This window comes from Heloderma suspectum, chromosome 1, assembly GCF_057233095.1.
Source record: "Heloderma suspectum isolate Gila_16-S chromosome 1, 16-S_ref, whole genome shotgun sequence".
Classification (NCBI taxonomy): Eukaryota; Metazoa; Chordata; class Lepidosauria; order Squamata; family Helodermatidae; genus Heloderma; species Heloderma suspectum.
In genome coordinates, this window is record NC_139458.1 from 103,345,520 (window position 1) to 103,367,416 (window position 21,897).

At 41.1% G+C, this 21,897-nt stretch overlaps 2 protein-coding genes across 3 annotated transcripts in view; one reads left to right on the forward strand and one right to left on the reverse strand.

Annotated features, from left to right (window-relative positions):
• ANO3 (anoctamin 3) overlaps positions 1 to 21,897 on the forward strand; it is a 405,787-nt gene that overhangs the window by 346,573 nt on the left and 37,317 nt on the right. The window lies entirely within an intron of this gene.
• Positions 2,451 to 19,642, reverse strand: MUC15 (mucin 15, cell surface associated). 2 transcript variants are annotated; one of them, XM_084852459.1, is made up of 4 exons: positions 19,141 to 19,642; positions 12,479 to 13,227; positions 8,255 to 8,410; positions 2,451 to 4,069 (listed from the first exon to the last, which is right to left on the reverse strand). In XM_084852459.1, the coding sequence occupies exons 2-4, from the start codon at positions 13,185 to 13,187 to the stop codon at positions 3,906 to 3,908; spliced, it is 1,029 nt and encodes a 342-aa protein (XP_084708585.1). In that variant the 5' UTR covers positions 13,188 to 13,227; positions 19,141 to 19,642; the 3' UTR covers positions 2,451 to 3,905. The 2 variants fall into 2 exon arrangements, with proteins under 2 accessions (XP_084708585.1, XP_084708594.1); XM_084852468.1 differs by lacking the exon at positions 19,141 to 19,642 and having other exon boundaries at positions 12,479 to 13,284.

Sequence of the window (21,897 nt, forward strand, 5' to 3'; positions counted from 1 at the left end):
AGGACAAGTTAATTGATATGTCAAGATGGTCAGGTAATGAGGACATCTACGTTATCGAAGTATCTCTCTACTCTAGCAACAATCTCTGATTGCTAGGGGTTGAGAGAATAACAGGACATAAATTCCCCTGTTCTTCTCTGTTTCATTTCAGGCATCTATGAGTCAGAGCTGCTTCATTTTTCTTACATAGAAGTACTATCTTATAGAGTAGAAAAAATTGAAAACCAAATGTGAAAACACCATGTGTCATTGTTTCACTATAGTGACATACTTGGAAGCCAATGTAAGCATTATTTTTCACATTTGTAGCCTGCCCATCCACCGAGAGACCCAGAGCAGCATTTGCAAGTTTATCCAATTTATCCTTACAATAATCCTGTAATGAAGGTTAGGCTGGGAGATGATGATTTCCATAAGTCAGGGATGGGGAACCTCCAGACCACAGGCTAAATTTGGCCCATCAGGCCTCCCCATCCAGGCTGCAAAGGCCTATAGTAAGGCCCCACCCTCTCCCCACTCACTAGGGTTCCACTGCTTCAAGGTACTGGGAGTCTTCAAGCGGCACTTTCCCATGCTTTGCTTACTCCTCACATTTACCAATTGAAAAGGTGACCACCAAATGAAACCAACCCTCTCAGTAGCCACCACCCACTTTGGTCTGTGGCCCTGACATCCTTGCTTGAAGCCAGTTCAGCCTTTGGGCCAAGAAAAGTTCCTTTCCCCTGCCCTAAGAATACCCAAGAAGATTCCAGGATTAATAGAGATCTGATCATAGACCACACCAGTCTAGTCAATCACTTTTTCCATTATACCACTCTGGCTGTCATTGTTCTTATATGCAGCTACCCATTCCTGCATGTAGGGGGGCAAGGCAAGCAAGCATGAAGCCGCTCTCAGAGACAGCATACTCAGCCAATGTAAAGAGCTACATTTTGGAGTGACATCTGTGTTCTATGGCTTCCATTGTGATTGAGAAGCATTTCTTCATCTCATTGTGTTATAGGTGTCCTGAGATCCATACGACATGCTCCACAAGAGTTAAAGAGATCTTTCTTCTCTTGGCAGTCCAACTTGTGTGGAATGTCCAATATATAATAACAAAATTGTGTTGCTTTGTGTGTGGGGGGGTGAATTCTCCAGGGCTGGTAGAAGGGAGTAATAAACACCCCATCTGTGGAAAATTACCATCTGTTGTCCTTGTGTACAAGACTTGGGAACAAACTAAATGTGACATTAATTGTTTGAATACAATTAATGTGCATGTGTTTTGTTATATGAATAGCAGCAAAAGAGAAGCATGAGCAGGCTTGGAATGGGGTGAGAGGAATAGGATGGGAGAAAAAGTTTAACTCTTTGTTTTCCTGCCATGGTTGTGACAAAAGTCACCTCTCCAAAGCTCCTATTTGCATTTTAATGGAAACCTCCATTGGGGCCACTGGGAGTTTCCCTTGATGTGCAAATTTAGAGATGGGGGGGCTGCAGCAAGGGGGAACTGCTGTTGTGGGAAGAGAGAACACATCCCCCTTGCTTGGGCAACTGGGCTGATTCTCCCTTGTCCCAATCCAGTCATGCTTAGTTGTCTCGGTGTGCAGAATGTGAATGGGAAGCGTGCATCCCAATTAAATTAACTGGATGTCATCTACATTTGGACTGGCATCTAAACTCGTGTCAGAATGTGCATCCTAACCCCCCACTGCATTCCTGTCAATGTACATCTGAATGTGCATTCCAATCCATATTCTCCTGACACAATTAATCACACACACGTAACTATGTGTGATGAGCTGGGTCAAGGCCAGAGCCTTGCCAGGGGCTAAGCCAAAACTACCACTGCTGTGGAGCAAGATGGGGAGCTTCAGCTCTGTTGCTCTGATAACTGAGATGTGTCCCCTCTTTGCTGCCCTTCAGAGTAGGGGCAATGCAAAGGTCTTCCTTACCTTCCATTCTGTCATCAGGGATCCAGACCAGATTGGCTTGGTGTTGTGATGTAATCACATTCTCCACCTGATCACTTATTAGCTGGGATCAAGCAGTGAAGAAGGAATCCCTAAAATGGTGCTGAAGCAGCAGCAATGCTAAACAGGCATAACAGTCTCAAGATGCCACCAAGATAGTGGTTTTCAAGGAGCTTTGGCAAGCCTGCTTTTCACCTGGAGATGTTCAAGTGCAAACCTTTGACTCAGAATTAGTTTTTAACTAGCAAACGCTTTCCCAAACAGGTTTATGTTGTAATATTTATTATAATGTCTCTAACATTTGAAAATCCACACTGCATGTGACTGATCAAGCCAAATGTAATCACCCCACCATGTATGGTACAAAAGCAGACAGGATATCGATCGTCTGTCAGGCCACAGTGCATGGCTGGTGTGTACATTCACCTTGATGGGTCACAGGGAATGGAGGTATGTGTCGCTCAGATATTAACCAAGTACAAAATTTCTGGCTCCCTTTAAAGTTTATTTATCTGCAGAAAGAATCCATGGCCTTGAGTTAATGATTTTTCTGCATAGCTGGCTGCAGGAATATGCATTCTAACCCGCACTGAAGATAATAATTGGGTGGTACAGAAGGGGAAATTAGGGCAGTTCGATGATACCTCCTTTTGCTTCCTGAGATCTCACATCTCTGGTAAAGTTGGCACTATGACAAAATCACTCCCATATTAAAAATCAGTTACATGAGAAAATTGCCCAACGTGTAAATCTTCTTAATGTCAGGGTCTTTCCTGTTTAAGGAAGGGAGCTGGGGATTTACTAGTAACTACTCTCTTACTAATGAACTGCTGTGATATTTGTCATATATCCAGGGATAGATAAATCTGTCAATTTTGGTTTCTCTCCATTTTTCATTGTTCCAATCTTAAGTTCAGTTCAACCAAAACTTCTTTAAGTGTGCATGAAAATTTGTATGCGTATTTTTGCACATTTCTCCTAATACACACATTTTTGTATGTAGTTTTGCCTTATATACACATTTTTACAAGCAATTTTCCTAATATTCATTTTAATGTTAAATTCATAAATATATGCATTTTTGTGTACATATTTCCTACAATATACACATTTTTGTTTGCAGTTTTTTTTTTACTGGAGAACTCCATCACAAAATTTGGAGAAGCATGAATTTTGAAGGATAACTGAATTTGGTGCATCAGTTCAAAACATGCAACGTTAGGTAACTTCACATTAAAATGTGAACTGAATGAATTTCTCCCTCATCCCCAGCCTCCTCTAATTTATAAGACAAGTAGAAACTTTACTCCCAGGCATGCTAGTTCCTTGATCATTTTTTTAATGCATATTATATCAGACAGAATTGATTCTTCTGTTTGCATTCATGGCATGGCATTTTTTTCGTAGCCTTGCTAATGCAATAAAACATCCACCCAGTCCAACATTCTGTTTCCAACAGTAGCCAGCCAGATGTTTCTGGAAGTGCACAAGCACAGAGGTCCAGCATCTGGTAGTCTGAAGTGTACTGGCTGTGAGCTTCCATTTTGCTATCATGGCTAAAAGCCTGTGCATGTTTAGACAGAGAAAAGGCATACAACTCCCAGCATTCCCCAGTCAGCAAAGCTATCTAAACTTCTCTGTCTAAACATGCATAGGATTGTGCCCTTAAAGAACTACATTGCACAATTTTTTTTAAATGCCATCTCTGCTTTTTTTAGAGCCATTCTGAGTGGCTATTGTATCTTGTGGTACTGAATTCCATTAGTTAATCTGTAAACATGGCCAGTAAGCATTGCTTCTCGCACATTATTCCAACCCTTGCATCAGCAGGCATGGGAATACCTTTCAAACCATTATAGACCAATCTTTGACCAAAAAATAATATTAATAAAATAATAAAAAATAACGTGTGGATATGAGTTTTTAAAACTGACACCAATTCTCGTAGTGCTATGCTGAAGGTTCCGATGAAGTCATGTCATCCATTGGAATTGTATCATAAGGTGTTGCATTGTTGTCCTCTGCTGCCATCCCATTGGCTGTCGTAGGATTGTAATATGAGAGATCTCCAAAGCTTGCACCATAAGGCTCAGGTGTATTGTCTAGTCGCAGAACTGCAAGACATGTATGTTGATAGTTATTTATAAACTTTTAGACAATGCTTCCTTAGAATCAAATGTTAAAGAGGCCCTCACATGACTTATTTTATCTCAAGGCATTTCTTTATATACTAGTGTAAAGCCCGTGTTGCCACAGGCACTAGTAGTCTGAGAATGATTGGATGAAAATATGTTTGGCTGTCTCCCTTACAACTGGAACAACTTTAAGGAGGCATTTCCTTCTTTGCATCCCTCTTCCTCTCTCAACTTTCCAGTTATGTCCTGCATCAGCTTCCCTTCTATGAGCACCCCAATAATACGACCTCTTCCCGCTACATTAAAGCAGCCCTCCCTCTGCTATACCAAATAGGATCTTCCAACCTCCCTCCCTGTCATTCGCCCACACAATTAGCCTCCCTTATTCCAATAAGAACCCCTGCCCATTACATGAAAGCATAGACAGACAGACCCTGCCTCTGTTACAGGGAAAGGGGGTGATCCAAGCCCCCACCCAACAACCTCACCCCCACCTTCACCTGAAAAAAAAGTTGCGATGAGGGGGATAGAAACAAAACCCTGCCTTTCTCTCACCTGCCCTGAGCCAGAGCCATCCAATATGGTGGCAGTCTTGCACCCCACCCACTCCTGCCACATTGCCTCACCCACCACCCCTCTCTCTCTCATACACACACACAAATCCCACCCATGCGCAGAACATCACAACAGCAGCCCCTCCCTCCTCGCACTCTGATTCATCCCATTTGAAATAATAACAATCTAGGGGGGAGCATGGCTGTTGCCCCTAGCACAGTCCCCAAGGCTTAGGAGCACCCCGTGAACCTGCCTATGAAGTAAAAAGAATAAAAACAAACCTAAACAGAAACAGAAAAAAGGAAACCAGGAGGATGTAGATAATGGAGGTCAAAAAACACATGATGACAGATTAGACACTGTTTGGCACAGAGCAGATAAACCGGCACTAAACCGTAGAGTAATGTCTGGAAAAATAATACTGAGGAATCAGTTTGGAATTGTTCCAAGACTCCTAAGTGACTCAGCAACAGTAAACCTGTCATTTTCTTAGCTGCTTAACATAATGGTTTCAGACACTAGTGTGACTTGCAAAAGTTTTCCCATGTTTTTCAAGGTGTAACCCTCCATTAACAGGTGGAGTCAAATGTATCCCAACAGTGTTGAAATACTAATATAAGACCTTTGTGTCAGGCATCTACAACTCCACGGTCCAGGTATTCCTCACCTATGATGAGATGTGAATTACTATGTGCTGGTTTTGGGGGGGATGTAGAGGCTCCTAAAGCTAGTGGGGGGGGGATGATGGTTTTATTCTTGCAGCTTTGAGGGTAAATTGTACCCCTCTTAGAATGTCTGAGAAGACTGAAAAACCATGCACATAACGAGCTAAAGTTTAAATTGACACTGCAAAATCATGTTTAAATTGATAAGTTACTCTTCATTTCTATAATAACTAATTTTCACAATAGACAAATTAGTCACTTCCCTTAATATCACTACAAATTGCATACAAACATTTGCAGTTTCAATTGGGGTCAAAATGACCTCAAAAGCAGCATTTATCAATGTTAACTAAAAACAGTTTTGTGGGGTCACAAGGAATGTTCTAGCTGAAAAAAATGTTTTTAAACTTCAGGCTTGTAAGGGCAGCCTCTAAACTTGTGCTGTACCATTGACCCCTAATACCATTTGTAGTGATATTAAGGGAAGTGACTAATTTGTCTATTAGTCAAATCACCCACTGAAGTGATGGTGGCCAGACTTAATGGCAACTCTCAGTGAAGGCCCTTTAAATTACTTCTTTTCTCTGTTTATAGGAAAATCTTTTCAAAATTGAGAGTTGTCCTCAGGCAGCTTCATAACCAGCCACCCCCAGCAGCTCAAAACCTAGGCTAGAGAGTGGTTGAGAAACTAACAACACATTTGTTAGGGTTATGGATGGAATATAACAACTTCCCACTTTTTTCGGCAGTGTGCCACACAACCCAGGGATTTGTTAAGAAAAATCTGACAAACAAAACAGAACCAGAAACTCTTCCAGAGTTCCTTGCTCTCAAATCCAGAAGTGTCAACAGCAGTATGTGTGGTTTTCAAGATTTGATATTTGTAAATTATGTACCAAATGAAAGGAAGGACAGTGATTCTCTCATCTTCAATGTATATGTAGCAATTTCAGACCATAAATCCAAGTGTGAGATCATTCTTTACTATAATAAAACTAAATATAGCAAAGATTCCTGGGACCACACCTGTATCCATATACACTTCCAACCACATGATCAAAAGGTGACCATTGCTGATGGTGGGGTGTTTTTTTTTCAGATGTAGTAGACATTGCCTGCTTAAATGCCTAGGATGGAGCGAACATCCCCAAAGGCAAATCTTCCTAGTAAACCTGGATCCACAGTTGATCAAGCCCAGGACTGAGTCTAGAAATGTTGCCAGCTTGCTTGAGATGTTGAGAGAGGCAGGCTCAGAACTGGTAGGGCCTGGCTGGGACAACATCAAGAAAAAGGGCAGGTGTGGTCGATGCAATGACAGAAAATTGCAGCAACAACGTGTTTCATCTCACTGTTTTGCCTGTGCTACTCTTGCAGCTCTGAAATGTGATTGTGCATAGGCTGCTCAAGCAGTGTGTGCTATGGTTGCAAGTTCTGTAAGATTTGTTGTTGTTGTTGTTGTTACCACTATTTCTCAACTCGTAATTATTGCACTATTGTACCTATGTAACTGTTATAATGATATAATACGTAGGGTAAGGTCACAATAGGTTGGGTCCAATGGGAGTTCTTTTTTCCCTCTAATGATAACTGCCACACTGTAAGGGATGATTTTTACTGAAATTGCTGCTAAGGATGGAAGGCTTAACCCCCCCTTCCCCAGATGCTGCAGGAATAATAACTACTGCCCCTCTCCCATGCCTGGTATTGTTGTTGTTCTTGTTGTTGTTGTTGTTGTATGTGGTGATTACTAATCATGTTGTTAGCATCATATGTAGTAAGGCCCTTTCAAAAGCAAAAGTAGATGTGTTTGGATTTGGGTGTAAATTAAGGGTTCATCTGCATTTCCTTTTCAGAATTTAAACTGCCTTCTTAGCTTTGGTGTTCTAGGATTTGTGTTTGTGGAGCAGCTTGTAACTGAATTTTATGGGCAGTTTTCTTTGTCAGAACATATCAATCCATAGCCCATTGTTACAGACTAGAGCTATCCACGTTTGGAATTATGTAGGTTTGTGCCCATTAAAGACCTCATTTTGACTGCCTCATTGCTGCTAATAGTTGCACAGGACTTAGAATAGAATCACCCCCAGTACAATAAGTAGCATAATGTATCTGACGTTCAAAGGCATCATATGGCTCCAGTTCATTTTAGTGCAGTTCATTTTGTTGTGTAAGTAATGGAAGGGCCATAACAAATATAGTAAGCAATGTTTGAAGATGTTCTCTAAAGCATTTTGAGACAATGTTTTTGTGGAATGTGATTTATGGGTAAATAAAACAAAGACAATTAAGTTCAATGTAACATATTTTGAGAATGGCATATTCATTTGCTTCTTGCATATCTTTATGAAGTAAGATTTGCATTTGCATGCATCTGGTAAGGGATATCCATTTAATTTATAAGTTAGTTTCCTGTTTTCACACATGGCTTTGCAGTTTGGCCAAAACAAATATCTTTTTCTATCAGGGTAGCTGTCTGTTGCAGGAAAAACAACAAAGAGTCTGATGGCACCTTATAGATGAACAAATATATTATGGCATAAGCTTTCATGGAGTCTGTTCACTTCAGCTTTTAATCATTGTGTGGATATGCTTTGGATACACACACACACACAGTAGTGTAAAATGTCTTTCTATTTTATTAGGTGTTTTCATTGACTATTTGGGGCACTTTAGAATAAAAAGCTTTGTATCTGGCTCAGAAAAAAGTGGGTGAGAAGTAGCAGTGGACACATGTATGCAAAATCACTTGATTTCCCCCCTTTCTGTCTCTTTCCTTCCCACTTCGGATATAATCTTAGCAGAAAAGTAGCTATTCAATGTTTTGGGACCTCCTTTGAAAATTAAGCCAATTTGGATGTTCTCAAAACTATCAAAATTTCAAAGCTATCACAATAGAATAATCTATGTAGCTATAACACCTGTGTATATTTGGATATTTCATTACCTGGATCATTCCTTGTGTCATCATACAGTCTCTGATGTCCAAATGGTTCAGGCTTTCTCTTACCACACATAAAGTAGCCAACCAGGCCAATTAATGCTGATCCGAGCACTGCTCCTACGATTGCACCAAACACTACTGCTCCATGATTGGGTTTTTCTGAAAAACAAAATGAATGTTAAGAAAAATCAATTGCTCTTTCAAGCATCTCACAAAAATAAATGCTGATGATTGGGGGTCAGTCATGCCAGATAATGACTGGGTACTGAGGCAAGCCAAAATTTGTGGGTTCCTGGTGAGATCTAACAATCGCTTCAGAGATTGTGAACCATAATCTTCATTTCTACCAATAACACTACAACATGACACTTTTAAAATAAACTATCATGGAAACAGTTTTAGAAGTAATCTGATACACATTTCCATACAAAGAAAAAGCTAGCTAGCTATTTGTCTATTCATCCAGTTTTGAATGCTTCAACTGAAATCCTTGAATGAATGACCATTCAAAATCAGAGATGAAAGCCGCATAGTTTTGTTCAAAGTTTTATGACACCTTTTATTCCCTATGTTGACTTCTCCCATTGATGTGTTTTTGCAAAATTCCTTTTTAGCAGAATTTGGGGGGCTTCCATAAACAGAAAGAGCCCATCCTTTCCTGGAAGAGCAACTTAGGATCCAAGCCAATGTCTTTACTTTTTTTTTTTCAGAGCAGCTGCCCAAGTCTAGCCATAAATTCAATATTTATTGAAGGTTCCCAAGTGATACTTGTTTAACTGTGGCTAACAGCTAAAACCCCTTCATGGATCACTGCCTTGTTGTGGCGAAGGGGCTTGCGTAACTCAGTGAAGCCATCAGCTATGCCGTGCAGGGCCACCAAAGACGGGCAGGTCATGGCAGAGAGTTCTGACAAAATGTGGTCCACTGGAGAAGGAAATGGCAACCCACTCCAATATTCTTGCCAAGAAAACCCCATGGAACATATCACAAGGCTAAAAGAGATGACGCCGGAAGATGAGCCCCTCGGGTCGGAAGGTGTCCAATATACTACTGGGGAAGAGCAGAGGGAATTTCCAAGTAGCGCCAGAAAGAGTGAAGCGGCTGGGCCAAAGCCGAAAGGACACTCAGCTGTGGATGTGTCTGGTGGTGAAAAGAAAGTCCGATGCTGTAAAGAACAATATTGTTTAGGAACCTGGAATGTAAGATCAATGAATCAAGGTAAGCTGGAGGTGGTCAAACAGGAGATGGCAAGATTGAACATTGACATCTTGGGAATCAGCGAACTAAAATGGACAGGCATGGGCGAATTTAATTCAGGTGACCATCATATCTACTACTGTGGGCAAGAATCCCTTAGAAGAAATTGAGTAGCACTCATAGTCAACAAAAGGGTGGGAAAAGCAGTACTGGGGTACAATCTCAAAAATGATAGAATGATCTCAGTACAAATCCAAGGCAAACCATTCAACATCACAGTAATTCAAGTCTATGCCCCAACCAGTGAGGCCGAAGAAGCTGAGGTTGATGGGTTCTATGAAGACCTACAACACCTTCTAGAACTAACACCAAAAAAAGATGTCCTCTTCATCATAGGGGATTGGAATGCTAAAGTAGGAAGTCAAGAAATCACGGGGATAACAGGCAATCATGGCCTTGGTGTACAAAATTAAGCAGGACAAAAGCTAATAGAGTTTTGCCAAGAGAACACGCTCATCATAGCAAACACTCTTTTCCAACAGCACAAGAGACGATTCTACACATGGACATCACCAGATGGTCAATATCGAAATCAGATTGATTATGTCCTTTGCAGTCAAAGATGGAGAAGCTCTATACAGTCAGTAAAAACAAGACTTGGAGCTGACCCCCCCACCGCGAATCAAATTTCGTTCAAGGTAAGTGACTTTCGTACATCCCTCCAAATCAGTCCATCCTAAAGGAAATCAACCCTGACTGCTCATTGGAAGGACAGATACTGAAGCTGAAGCTCCAATATTTTGGCCATCTAATGCGAAGATAAAACTCTCTGGAAAAGACCCTGATGTTGGGAAAGACTGAAGGCAAAAGGAGAAGGGGACGGCAGAGGATGAGATGGCTAGATAGCATCACCGATGCAATGAATATGAACTTGAGCATGCTCCGGGAGAGAGCGCAGGACAGGAAGGCCTGGCGTGCTATGGTCCATGGGGTCACGAAGAGTCGGACATGACTGAACGATTGAACAACAACAACAACAAACAGCTAAAACAAAGAATTAGACGTGCATCCAGTGCTAATTATTATACGGCTATACCACCTCAGAATGCATACATGGGGCCACTGTTTAAAAACTTATCTACATCCACCCAAAAATGTTCAGTGTGGTTGCTCATCACTTCATGACAGGAAAATCATTGAGAATTTCCACGTCACTGGACTTTCACACATTTAATACCAAGATTAGAATGTGTGCATCATCTAATATCCCCTCATTTGTCATGCTTTTGTGAGGAGTCAGTTCACATATTTCAGCTGCCAGTCACTGAGCATAATGAAGTGCTGTGTACACAGATGGGAACTGGACTGAAGATTTCTTCTGGATATTACCTTTCCATATGCAAGGAGATTTTGACAAGGTAATACTTTAAAATCAACATTTCCAACATGCGTTCTGAAGTGGTATGGCTCCACAACAGGACTGTGCTATGTGCTCTTTCTGAATGGTTGAATGTGAAAATCCACATTGTTACTTTTGTTTATGCAAGGACAGGAACAGCAGTAGGGATGTACGAAACACCTACCTGGCTCTGCGCCAGGGCATCCGTGGTGCGGGGGAAGGCACTCCGTCCCTCCCCCCAGAATCCTTCCCGGCTGGCTCCACGGAGCCGCCAGCTGGGGCCAGCCGCAGCCAGAGTTCCGGCCACGGCCGGGCTGCTGCAGCCGCAAATGGCGGCCGTCGTAGCGGCCACCATTTGCATCCTTGCAGGCAGCCGTGATAGGCTACGTAGGTATTTACGTAGCCTATCACGGTAAAGGCAGCCACGCGAATGGCGGCCGCTACGCCATTTGCGTGGCTGACTTTACCATGATAGGCTATGTAAATACTTAGCCTATCACCGAAAAGAGCAGGGGTGCAAATGGCATAGCAGCCGCCATTTGCGCCCCTGCTCTTTGCCATGATAGGCTATGTAAATACTTATGTAGTCTATCACGGCTGCCTGCAAGGACGCAAATGGCGGCTGCTACGATGGCCGCCATTTGCGACTGCAGCAGCCCGGCAGCGGCTGGCCAGGAGACCAGCTGGAGCCACTGCCGCCATAGCCACCACCAGTGGAGCCACCGCCACATCCGCCCCAGATAAGCTCCATTCCAGGGGGATTCCTCAGAGGGGTGGGAGGCCGTTCCGCCACGGATTGCGAGGGGCCGGATTTTTAGAATCTGGCCTCACTGGCATTCGTGGCAGAATTCTCTGACATCCCTAACAGCAGTGGGTTACCTGAAAGCACCCATAGTGAGTTTTGTAGCAATGGAGTGCAACACATAGTATCCCTTTCGATACTGGCTTCCTTGAAAAGCTTAGTCATGATCATGAAGTACTTATGCATTTTTCTGTGAAGGAGAGAGAAACCTTTGTGCACACACAAAGCATACACAAGAAAATCCACATGCAGTAAACACAAAGCAACAAAAGTGGCAGGCTATGGGCAGTATCCGAGTCAACATGACTGCTAATGTAGATTATGTTGCACTAGTATAAGGGACCTCTAGAGAAATGCCAATAGCCAGAATTCGCTGGTGCAACAGGTTTCCCATGCTAACCTACCCAAATGAGCAACTGAATGCCACAATTCTCACTATTTCCTTAACAATGAAAAGGCTGAGAAGACTACCCCTTTCACTCCATTGAAGTAAGAGTTAATGGGCAAGATGTTTTGTTAGGAACATTTTTTTATTAGCAGAGCTAGTCAAAGAGTTGATAAATAATTTTGGTAAAGCTGAGCAGATGATCATGATCTTGGGAGAGAAGTCCATTTAAGATCATGTGAATGTAAACTACAATCCTTTGTAGATGTTTCTTTCTACAATATAAACAGCCCAACTTCCAAACTGTACTCCAAATTTCAACATTTGTTTTTCAAAATCAAATAAGCTGCAACAGTGGGCTGAACGGTACATTTATATGTGGATGCACTGTGGCTGTGTAGCTAATATTATTGTGTGGTGAAAGGTAGAGGACAGTTAAGTTACCTTTTTGGTGTTCTCTTTCTTCTGTAGAATCATCAGTATGATTGTGGTGCAGACTTGTTGTTTGTGCATTTATCCGTAAGTCTGTTGTGGTACTGTTAATCTTAGTGGTCAATAATGTGGTTGAGGTAGTATTTGGTAGACTGTTAGTGGAATGAACTGTTATACCATTCATTTGAGTTTTGTTCGGTGACAACATGGTAGTAGAACTGAAATTAGAGATGGCTGTAGTGAGGTTGTTTGATGCAGTTTCTGGTGATTTGACATAGGTTGTGCCTGCGTAGCTTTCGGAGATTGTTAACAAGCCACTGCTGGTTGTGGGCATCTCTGAAGGTGGTGACGCTCCATTGATACTTGGTGAAGAGTGAATTACATCTCTTGTTGTAAAATGCAGCTGATGTGTAGTTTGCGATAACAAACTGTTAGATGATGTTGGAGTTACACTGTTGCTTTGAGTGTTGTTTTCCGTTACTGTAGTTTTTGTTCCACCGTCACTGATATCTGTTGGTGATTTAAGAGTTACAGCAGGAGTTATGCCAGAAGCCACCATAGATGTAGATAGGCTTGTGGCCTTGTGGCCTTGTGGTGATGGCTTGTGACTGTTTAAGCTGCTTACAGAGATTGTGGTAGTGGTTGCATTGACACCATTATTCCTGATCCACCGTAAGGTAGCCAACAGCAAAATGAACATCATTCCCTTGGAGATCAACATTTTTTCACTATTAGAACTCTGGTTTCTTGATATGAAGAGCCTGGGGGAAAAGTTAATTTTTAAAATAAGGGTTATAAGGATTCACTGGCTTGAAGACAGAATTTAATAAATCCACAAAAGATGTGTTACAATTCTTATTCTGGTGCCTTGGCTGTGGCCAGAAGGTGGATTATGGGTCAGGAAGTAGGTTTCTTGCTTATAATTTTTGCCTTTTTGTGTATTCTCTATCAGAGACCAAGATATTGGGTAACATAGCATCCCAATATGATCTCCTGTGAAAAGTTTTGGTGAGTACATTTTGTTGGCATTCAGGATCTCACTGGTAGCTATATTCTGGGCTAAGAAGGAAATATTATCCAGGTCAAATTGCCTACTGGCTTGAATTGCTTGCTTAAGACCTCTGGGGACCACTAATGCTTTGAAGCCATTATCTTATTGCGCATCTGCCATCTACTTGTATCACCCCAAAGTTGAGGAGAGGTTGATGGTCATGCTTTATGGCCAGGGACTGAACTAGATTACATTTTAGTTAGGCTGAAGGGTGCAAAACTCTTGCTATAAATTGAAGAACTCTGCATAAAGCCCCATCAATAGGAAATACTAAAGTTATGATACCCAGCTCCCACCCATTAACACTCTTGCAACCACTGGGGAGATCTAGGTGCAATTTCATGGGTTCAGATTGGACAAACCATTGAGTCTGCCATTCCAAATGACCCAGTTTAAAAAAAGAAAAGAAAAAAGACTCTCACCATCGCTAGTTTAGGGGTGAATCAATTACTCTGGAGTATATAGTTCTATGGCACATCCTCTCTCTCTTCCTGTCTATTAGAAAAGGAGGATATTATGGTGCTCCCATGTGTTAGGGAACAGGCAGTATTTTGCCTGTCTAGTCAGCTGATATAACCAATGGCATTATGAGGAACTGCAGTTGCTGGCACGCAGCTTGTCCGTGGGTAGATTGGAGTCTCCACTTCTACATTCAACACCTATCCACTGTAATAGCTTTTTCTCACAACTTTGCTATTTAAGAACATTTTTCCATGATAGAAGGATGGTTTGCTCTTATAGACAAGGTCTAATAACTGTCATTATTCTGGAGCTAGATGGAGGGCAGCCTGTCAGAATGTATTTTCTAAAAGTATTGCCTTTCCCACTGTGTATTCTCAGAAACTGTTTTCTGTCAGATTGATTTCACTACTTTGTGCTTTCTGATAGCAGAACTAAAGGGCAGGGAGAGGGGGGACCAGAACACAAGTGCCAATCAGTTTTAAGATGGTATAACTGCCTAAAAAAAATCACACTTACACAGTATTGTTTACTAATGGATTCCAGTAATTTTTTAATTTGATAAGAACACAAGAAAAGCATTATCGAATCAATAGAGAACAGCTGCATTCTCATGCAAAATTGTATGATTATTGGGTTTCCTTGTTCTGAGACCTTGTTGGAATGAAGATTACACAAGTGTTAGTTCTGCCAAGAGAGAGACTAATTACACTACATCTTTCAGAATTAGGGGAGCTTATTTCCCTGAGGCATTATCTCCTGAGGCAATAATGCAGAGACCTCTATACTCATTCACCAGACTACTCTATTATTTATACATAATGGCCAATAAAATTGACAATAGGTCTGATTTTATTTGCAGTGTAACCACAGTGTAACTACAAATTCAGGAAATACAAAAAGAGGCCCATTTGGTATGATCCAGCCAAAGTTAATTTAAGTCCCGTGAGTTTCAAAGTTAAGCACATTTAAGTGCCATTAATTTTAATAAAAGAATTAGGCACATACTTAAGGGTGGAACCACACTAAAGAAGGGGATGCCACTGGAAATGGCATCCTGATTTGCATTATCCACATATCCTGGCCCGAACCAGCCAGAAATTTCTCAAAAGCTTTCCATTCTTATAAGAATTGTGGTTCCAAGATGAGATAGCCTGCAGCATAAGCTTCCCCGGTTGAACAGATGGGAAGAGCCATCAGTTCTAACTCTGCAGTTCTTTGATGATGGCACTATTAAAATCTATTATATAAAATGAGATAAAATGAGATGTTTGGTACAAAACACACGTTATTACAGTGGTGAATGTAAAAAAAGGGGGGAGGGCAGGAAATGACATAATGAAATAGGGTAAGTGATCCTACACATTATGAGAGAAAGAGAGAGAGAGCTCGATATGAACATTTTTGGTCACAGGCCCATGTTGATTAGAATGTGCAAGTCCATCTTAAATCTGTCACACTGAAATCCACGGAACTTAAAAGTGCCTAATTTGCCTGAATTGTGCCCATCATTTGCTTTATGCTATTATGAATATTCACCCTAGTCCCCTTTATTCACTATCTGTATTGCGTAAGGAGTCTCCATACATTGACATAGCTCTCCCATCCGCCCAATGTCCATTCACTGATCCTATATGCTGTGCATAAGCTCCTTTCATGCAGATGTCTATGCTCAAGGCATACATGTCAGGGGTTGGGATATCATGTGATATCAGGCCAGGCCAGGGCCTTCTCTATATGTATGCAAATCATGTGTGACAGGGACTTGTTTCTCCTCCCAGTTAGGTGCCGTGTCAATTGGACTTCTATTTATCATTTTATTTTATCTCAGTTTGGATATATTCCAGGCTACTTCAGCAAATGTGACCAGGCTAAATTTAGAAAAGCACTCATTTTATTTGCTTGTAAACATTTTGCCCAAATAGCCAAAAGGAAAATAGAATCTGATTATTTGCTAGATTTGTTTATTTTTGTTCTAAATACGTCTGCAGTTCTTGTTAATAGACCCAAATAAGTATTTGGCTGATTTCCCCCCCTCATAAGTGGCAGTGTTCAGTATGTAATTAATCTGCTTATCCTGGGTTACAAATACACTGACTAAATGTACAAAAGCATTTGTCATACTCCATGACCACATTTTTTCCACTGCTATAACTGATTAAAAAGCCATGCAAAGAACAAATAAAACATTAAGGGAGCTTTTAGCAAACTCTCAGATAGTCTGTTTCTCTTCTTATCCATGCATGTTGTTTTCCTCTCTGGCACAACCCACTTGACTTGCTATCAATAGCTATTTCATTACTGAACAAAGTGAGTTTTGTCTTCTTTTTTTAAATTTCACCTTGGCTGTAATTTGAAATGCCCAAGGGGAATTACCAAAAGTTCACTTAACTAAAGCTTTCATTTACAGTGCATGATGCTAAAATTGCTGTGCTCACAACACAAAAGTCTTTTTTTATGTGTGTGTGATATCCTTGACACTATAATTTTCCACTTAGAAGGAAGGAGACAAAAACCAGTTGAGTTTATTTTAATTGTGTTTGCCAGAAACCCTTTCATGTATTAATCACTAACTGTGGTAAAAGCTGAAATGAAGTAATCACCTGATCGGGCTTTTGTTCTTTGCTTCTAATTTGAGTTTTGCATCACTCTCTGCTTACAAAGGGCCACTGCATGCCCAGTAATAATGAAAACCAATATACATTACAAGACAGCTTTCGATTTCTACCATTCCATTTGTTTGTTACATAAATATGAATATGCACATGGGTGAAACCCTGACTGCAATTAGATTCTCTAAATAACTTGGACTTCCATGGGAGGAACCTTCAAGTTCAGAGTCAGTATGTCACTGGATGTCAGACCCTGGAAAGCAACAGCAGGAGAGACCCCGTGATGCCATTGGGGTAGAAGTTTGGGGCAGAGGTCTAACATCCCACTTAGCAAAATAGTAGGAGGGCCCACCAAACCCAGCAGGGCTAGCTTAACACATTTTGAGGTAAAGTAATACACATTACGATATAAGGATGAGGGGGAGTATAAGACCATTAAGTCCAGAGTCTAAAATTAGGGAAGACAGGAAATCATGTTTGATTATGTCTCCAGTGCCTCTGTGTAACTGCCCAACTCACTGTTTTTCCAAAATGACAGACTGTTGTTACAAACAATAAAAAGGCCTATGTATAACTATGCATGCAAAAGGCACACATCGTTTTCCTTCACACACACAAAAGAGGGTGACTGCCATAGTTATTTTGAGTTATAAAATAGTCACATCAGATGTTCTTAACAACAGTTTGGTAATTTCATCTTAAATATATTCAAAAACATGTCTTTGAATCTTGCCATAAATCTTTCCCTCTCCAGTGAAATTTTCTCCCACCCCACCCTCATAAAACACACACATCCACACAGAAATGATCTCCTTGAATTTAAGCAGCCTAACTTTGTGTAAGTCTGCAGCCTTGGTTCGGTATGAATTATGGTTATGGCATAATTATGGCATAATATTTATCCGGGAGAGAGCGCAGCACAGGAAGGCCTGGCGTGCTATGGTCCATGGGGTCACGAAGAGTCGGACATGACTGAACAACTGAACAGCATTTATTATGCATGAATCTCAAAGGCTGTTAAAAAACTATTAAATCCTTTCTCCCATATTTATTTAATTGGTATTCTAACCTTCTTCATTCTTAAAAGTTGGGGTGGATTACAATGGTAAGTACACATAATAAATGTCAATTAAAATCAGTTTAAATCAAAATGCATGGAAATCTCATTCCTAATTAAGAACAGAAGCCTAGCCACCAAAAGCTAGCCCAAGCAGAAAAGGCCTTACAACAGTTTCAGATAAGATTCAGACTTGGTATTTGGTCAGTCTAGGAAGGAAGCTCCATAGTAGTGGATGGGCCAATCCCTGAGAAATCCAATTAATATATCCCTGCTTCCCTTGATACGAAGAAGGAATAAGTAAGGGGAAAGTTCTAAGCAGATTTAAATGATGAGGCAGAGGGGAAGAGGTGGGGTTGTATCCAAAGTTAGGCCTACCAACTTTGGATACAATGTTGCAATGAATGGGACTCAAGTTAGACTAACGTTGGATACAACCCATGGTTTCTAATGTATCTGTATATACACATACAACATCAGTGAGGGATTTAATTTCTTGAGGGCAATCATAATATTACATCAGAGTATCCATTCTTTTCTGGGAGGGTTAAAAGCAGCTATACCATTTAAAAGTAGTTTGCAGTAGGAAGTGGAAAACGGTTCAAAAGCAAACACATGGTGCACACACAGGGCTCCGGATTATGCCTGGTGTGGTTGCTTTAGTATCAGTAACCAAAAAAAGGCACTAGTAAAGTTGAAAGAAGGGCAGAGTATTAAAGAAAGTTCATGGCCTTTGTAATAAGATGAATATATTCGAAGTATATCACCTTATATATCTTAGTATATTAGTGACATCATTTAGCATATCATTTGGAAAGAATAAAATATTACTAGAAAAGAATGACACAAAATGATTACAAATGCGGTGCTAATCACTCTTTTCCTATCCCATCATTAGCTTTTGGGGGGGGGGGGGTTGCCAGAGGGTTTTTTTTTTAAAAAAAATCTTCATGATATCAATTCTTAAATAAGAGGACACCTGTTCTATGTCACTTCTTTTCTAAGTAGAGGTGCAACTGGGCAAATGCATATGTTTGTACACACTTACAGTGAAGGGCTTTCTTCAGTCATCACGATAGACATTTACAGCACATGTAAAAGATGAAACCCCAACTTTGAAAGTTGCAGACAGAATGATAGATCCCTGAAGTCAGAATGTTCCTTAACAGTAAGAAGTCTTTTCGGGTAGTGATTATCTGTATGCACAGCATTAATCACTTTAAGCAATGCTATGTTTTTAATCCCTTTAAAGCATGCCTACTACCACTCAATGCTTGCTAGTGAAGAAAGAAAAACACTTAAAAACAGAATGTAAGTTAAGCTGCTAAACTACTTTCTGCACTAAGAACAGTCAATATCTGTGCCAGGACTGGGCATTATCTGGTTAATACAGCAGGTAGTTTCTAACCAAGATAACTTATGATCCAAGATGTTTTGTGAAAACTTAATGCAAGTAAGATCGTAGAGTGAAAGCCATTAACTGAAAACCACTTACCTTTTCAGCTCGGCATTAATATTCAGGAAGGGGCTGAAATAATTCTTCCCTTACCGGAGTCCAGTTAGTCTAGTCTGCTGAAAATTGTAGAAGGCAGGTCATGTAAATGTATCAGTGTTGTGGTGGTCAGGAATGCACAGTAGAAACGAAATTAGGCGGGGCTGTATTTCTCTGGGTGTAACAGAGCACCTGAGGAGAACTAGAATGACCTACTTCTCAGCAGTCATTGTTGAAACGTACCACTGCAGAGTTCACAGAAATGGGAGCTTTGGGATAAAGTAGACAAATACTTCTGCTGCTCCCAGAAAAACTGCTGGATGGAATCAGCAAGAGGAAATGTTTTCAGAAGCACAGTCTTCATTTAAAAAAAAAACCCATGAAATTAGCTATAATTATTCTAGAAAAAGACTTCAGTAGTTTTGTAATGAGCTGTTTTCCACTTGACATATATTCCAAAGTTAAAGTCATGTTAGATAAGAATCAAATTGCTTCGTATCACTTCTCTTTAAAAGAAAAGGAAAGTAAATGCTAAAATATTTCGTAAAAGTGTTGTCAGATTTTTAGCCAACTCACAGTGCTGGAATCTGCTTACAATTTGAAGAGTGTTGCAATCTAAACTCATATCTACATTTTTGCAAACCAAATGAGGAAGCCCTTTTCTTGGTTTATTGTTTTTTAAAGCATATAGTTTTTTTGTTTCATACTTTCTGGAGTGCGTAAAGGTGTGGTTTAGGGTATCTAGAGGCAAAGCATGCCATGGCTACTATACTTTACATTAAAAAGTAGGTTGTAATAGTTGTGTAAGAGGGGAATTTTATCCATTACAGTTTTCCTCAACCCTGCATGATAAGCTGCACTCCTGTCCAAATTCTCTCTTCAAAGCCTTGACTTTCACTGGGCAAATGGAATTGGTCCCACACCCTCTGCCTCTCTCCAGCTCCCTGGGCCCTCTGAAAAGCCTCTCCTGAGGATCAAGGGACCCTCCTGAGCGAGGTGGGCTGTGGCAAGGAGAACAGAGGAGAAAGGGGAGGATTGCCCAAAACCAGGCTGAGGCACCTTCCAGGAGTACAGTTCTGCCCTGAATATCACAGCCTAGTCCATTCAGAAGGTCTCCCGGCACTCAAGAGACTGGGGGGGGGGGGGAACCACCTCCCATCAGTGCTTCTCAGGCTCCAAGTCTATACTTTTGCAAATCTTGGATGAATCTGTAAATATGTGTCTAACCTGCCTGATTAGAAGCATCTCCTGTATGAGGTGGATTTTGAGTGTGCAAAGCTACCCACTGATCTAACTGAGATTCAAGTCCCTGGAGCTGTACTTTTTCAAATGAACTCTGTATTGTTCATGTTTTGAAAAAGCAATTCAAGTGTTACTGGAATGTGTAATTACGTCAAGGATGGGAATACCTTTGGTTTGAGTCCACTTGAAATTCTTGAAGGCTTTTGAATACACTTCATACAATTCTTCCACATTTTTGTCGATGAGAATTCTATGTAGGCATTTTCCCAGGGCCAGATTTGGGGTCAAGGGTAGGCACGGCCAGACACCTGATGAGAGCCCACACCCCAGCAGGGGCCCACTGACAAGAGCTTCTCTTCTTCACCATTGCAGCCTGCTTGTTCATGGGCCTCTTGCTCTGGCCCATACAATGAGGGTGGTGAGAAGAAGGAGCAGTAGATGCCACAGCCTGCTTGCTCACTGGCTGTCTGCCTGTCAAGCAAGCCAGTAGGAGCAAAGATGAGAAAGAGGATGAGGAGCAATACCATCATGTGACAATGGCAGTGAGAAGGTAGATTCAGTAAGCAATGAGGCCAATTGGGCGTGTCTTGAACAAGGGCCCTGAAAACTTGAGCCAGGACTGCCTGGGGCCATATGAAATGTTATTAAAGACAACAGGATACTGCATGAGAATGGGGATTCCTCCGGGTACAACCGTTTAGGAAATGGAAGTCCTAACAGAGGTTTAATACTGGTGGTAATATTGTGGAGTCTTACTTTACATCTTCATGGATGTTTTTCCTGTTTTCTGTTCAGCATGTTCAGTTTGGAAAAGGCCCAAAAGTAAGAGCATGAGAAGACCTTAGTATGAAGTGCTCACCTTGAGTTATGAACAGCACATACCTACCTTGTTACTGTTCCCATCTGCCATGCAGACAAGTAGAAAGAGAAACTGACTTCACCAATGATTGACAGACTTGGATGCCTTGAAGAAGTACATCTACTGGGCAAATATACTCCTAATGCAGTTGTCCACCTAGTATATAACATTTTAATCAGCATATTGTGCAATCTCTAACCAAGTATCAATGATAAGATAGGGGTGAAGGCTATGCAGTAGTGTTCACTAAGATTTTCCCATCCATTGCAGTTGGAGTGGCAATTCTAGAAGAAACAGTTCCTACCATTCTAATTTTACCACCCCCTGTACCACCCTGTCCTCTCTTCCTAAAGTAGCATCCACATACAGTATATTGCATAATCTAGTTTAGTAGTTTCTTAACTTCCTATCTTCAGGGGAACCTTTCTTCTCTGACTTGTCTGCCAAGATCAGAACACTCAGGCATCTTCTATGAAGCCCCTGTGTGTTATGGCATATATGGGACACATTCTCAGGCCTTCCTATTGTTCTCTACATCAGGTATGTGGAACCTTCCCCACCTCACCCCATTTCCAAGATCTGCATTGTGTTAGGGATAACCTGTCAGAGGCCACATTTGAAAATGGCCACCCCACACAACCAACCACACGCACACATTC

What these genes read in the sequence shown, in the direction of transcription:
- MUC15 (XM_084852459.1), bottom strand. Translation starts at nt 13,187, where the DNA reads ATGTTGATCTCCAAGGGAATGATGTTCATTTTGCTGTTGGCTACCTTA. An exon ending in AGAAAGAGAACACCAAAAAG is followed by an intron (nt 8,411 to 12,478) that starts GTAACTTAACTG and finishes TTTGTTTTTCAG; the next exon opens with AAAAACCCAATCATGGAGCA. An exon ending in TGACACAAGGAATGATCCAG is followed by an intron (nt 4,070 to 8,254) that starts GTAATGAAATAT and finishes CATGTCTTGCAG; the next exon opens with TTCTGCGACTAGACAATACA.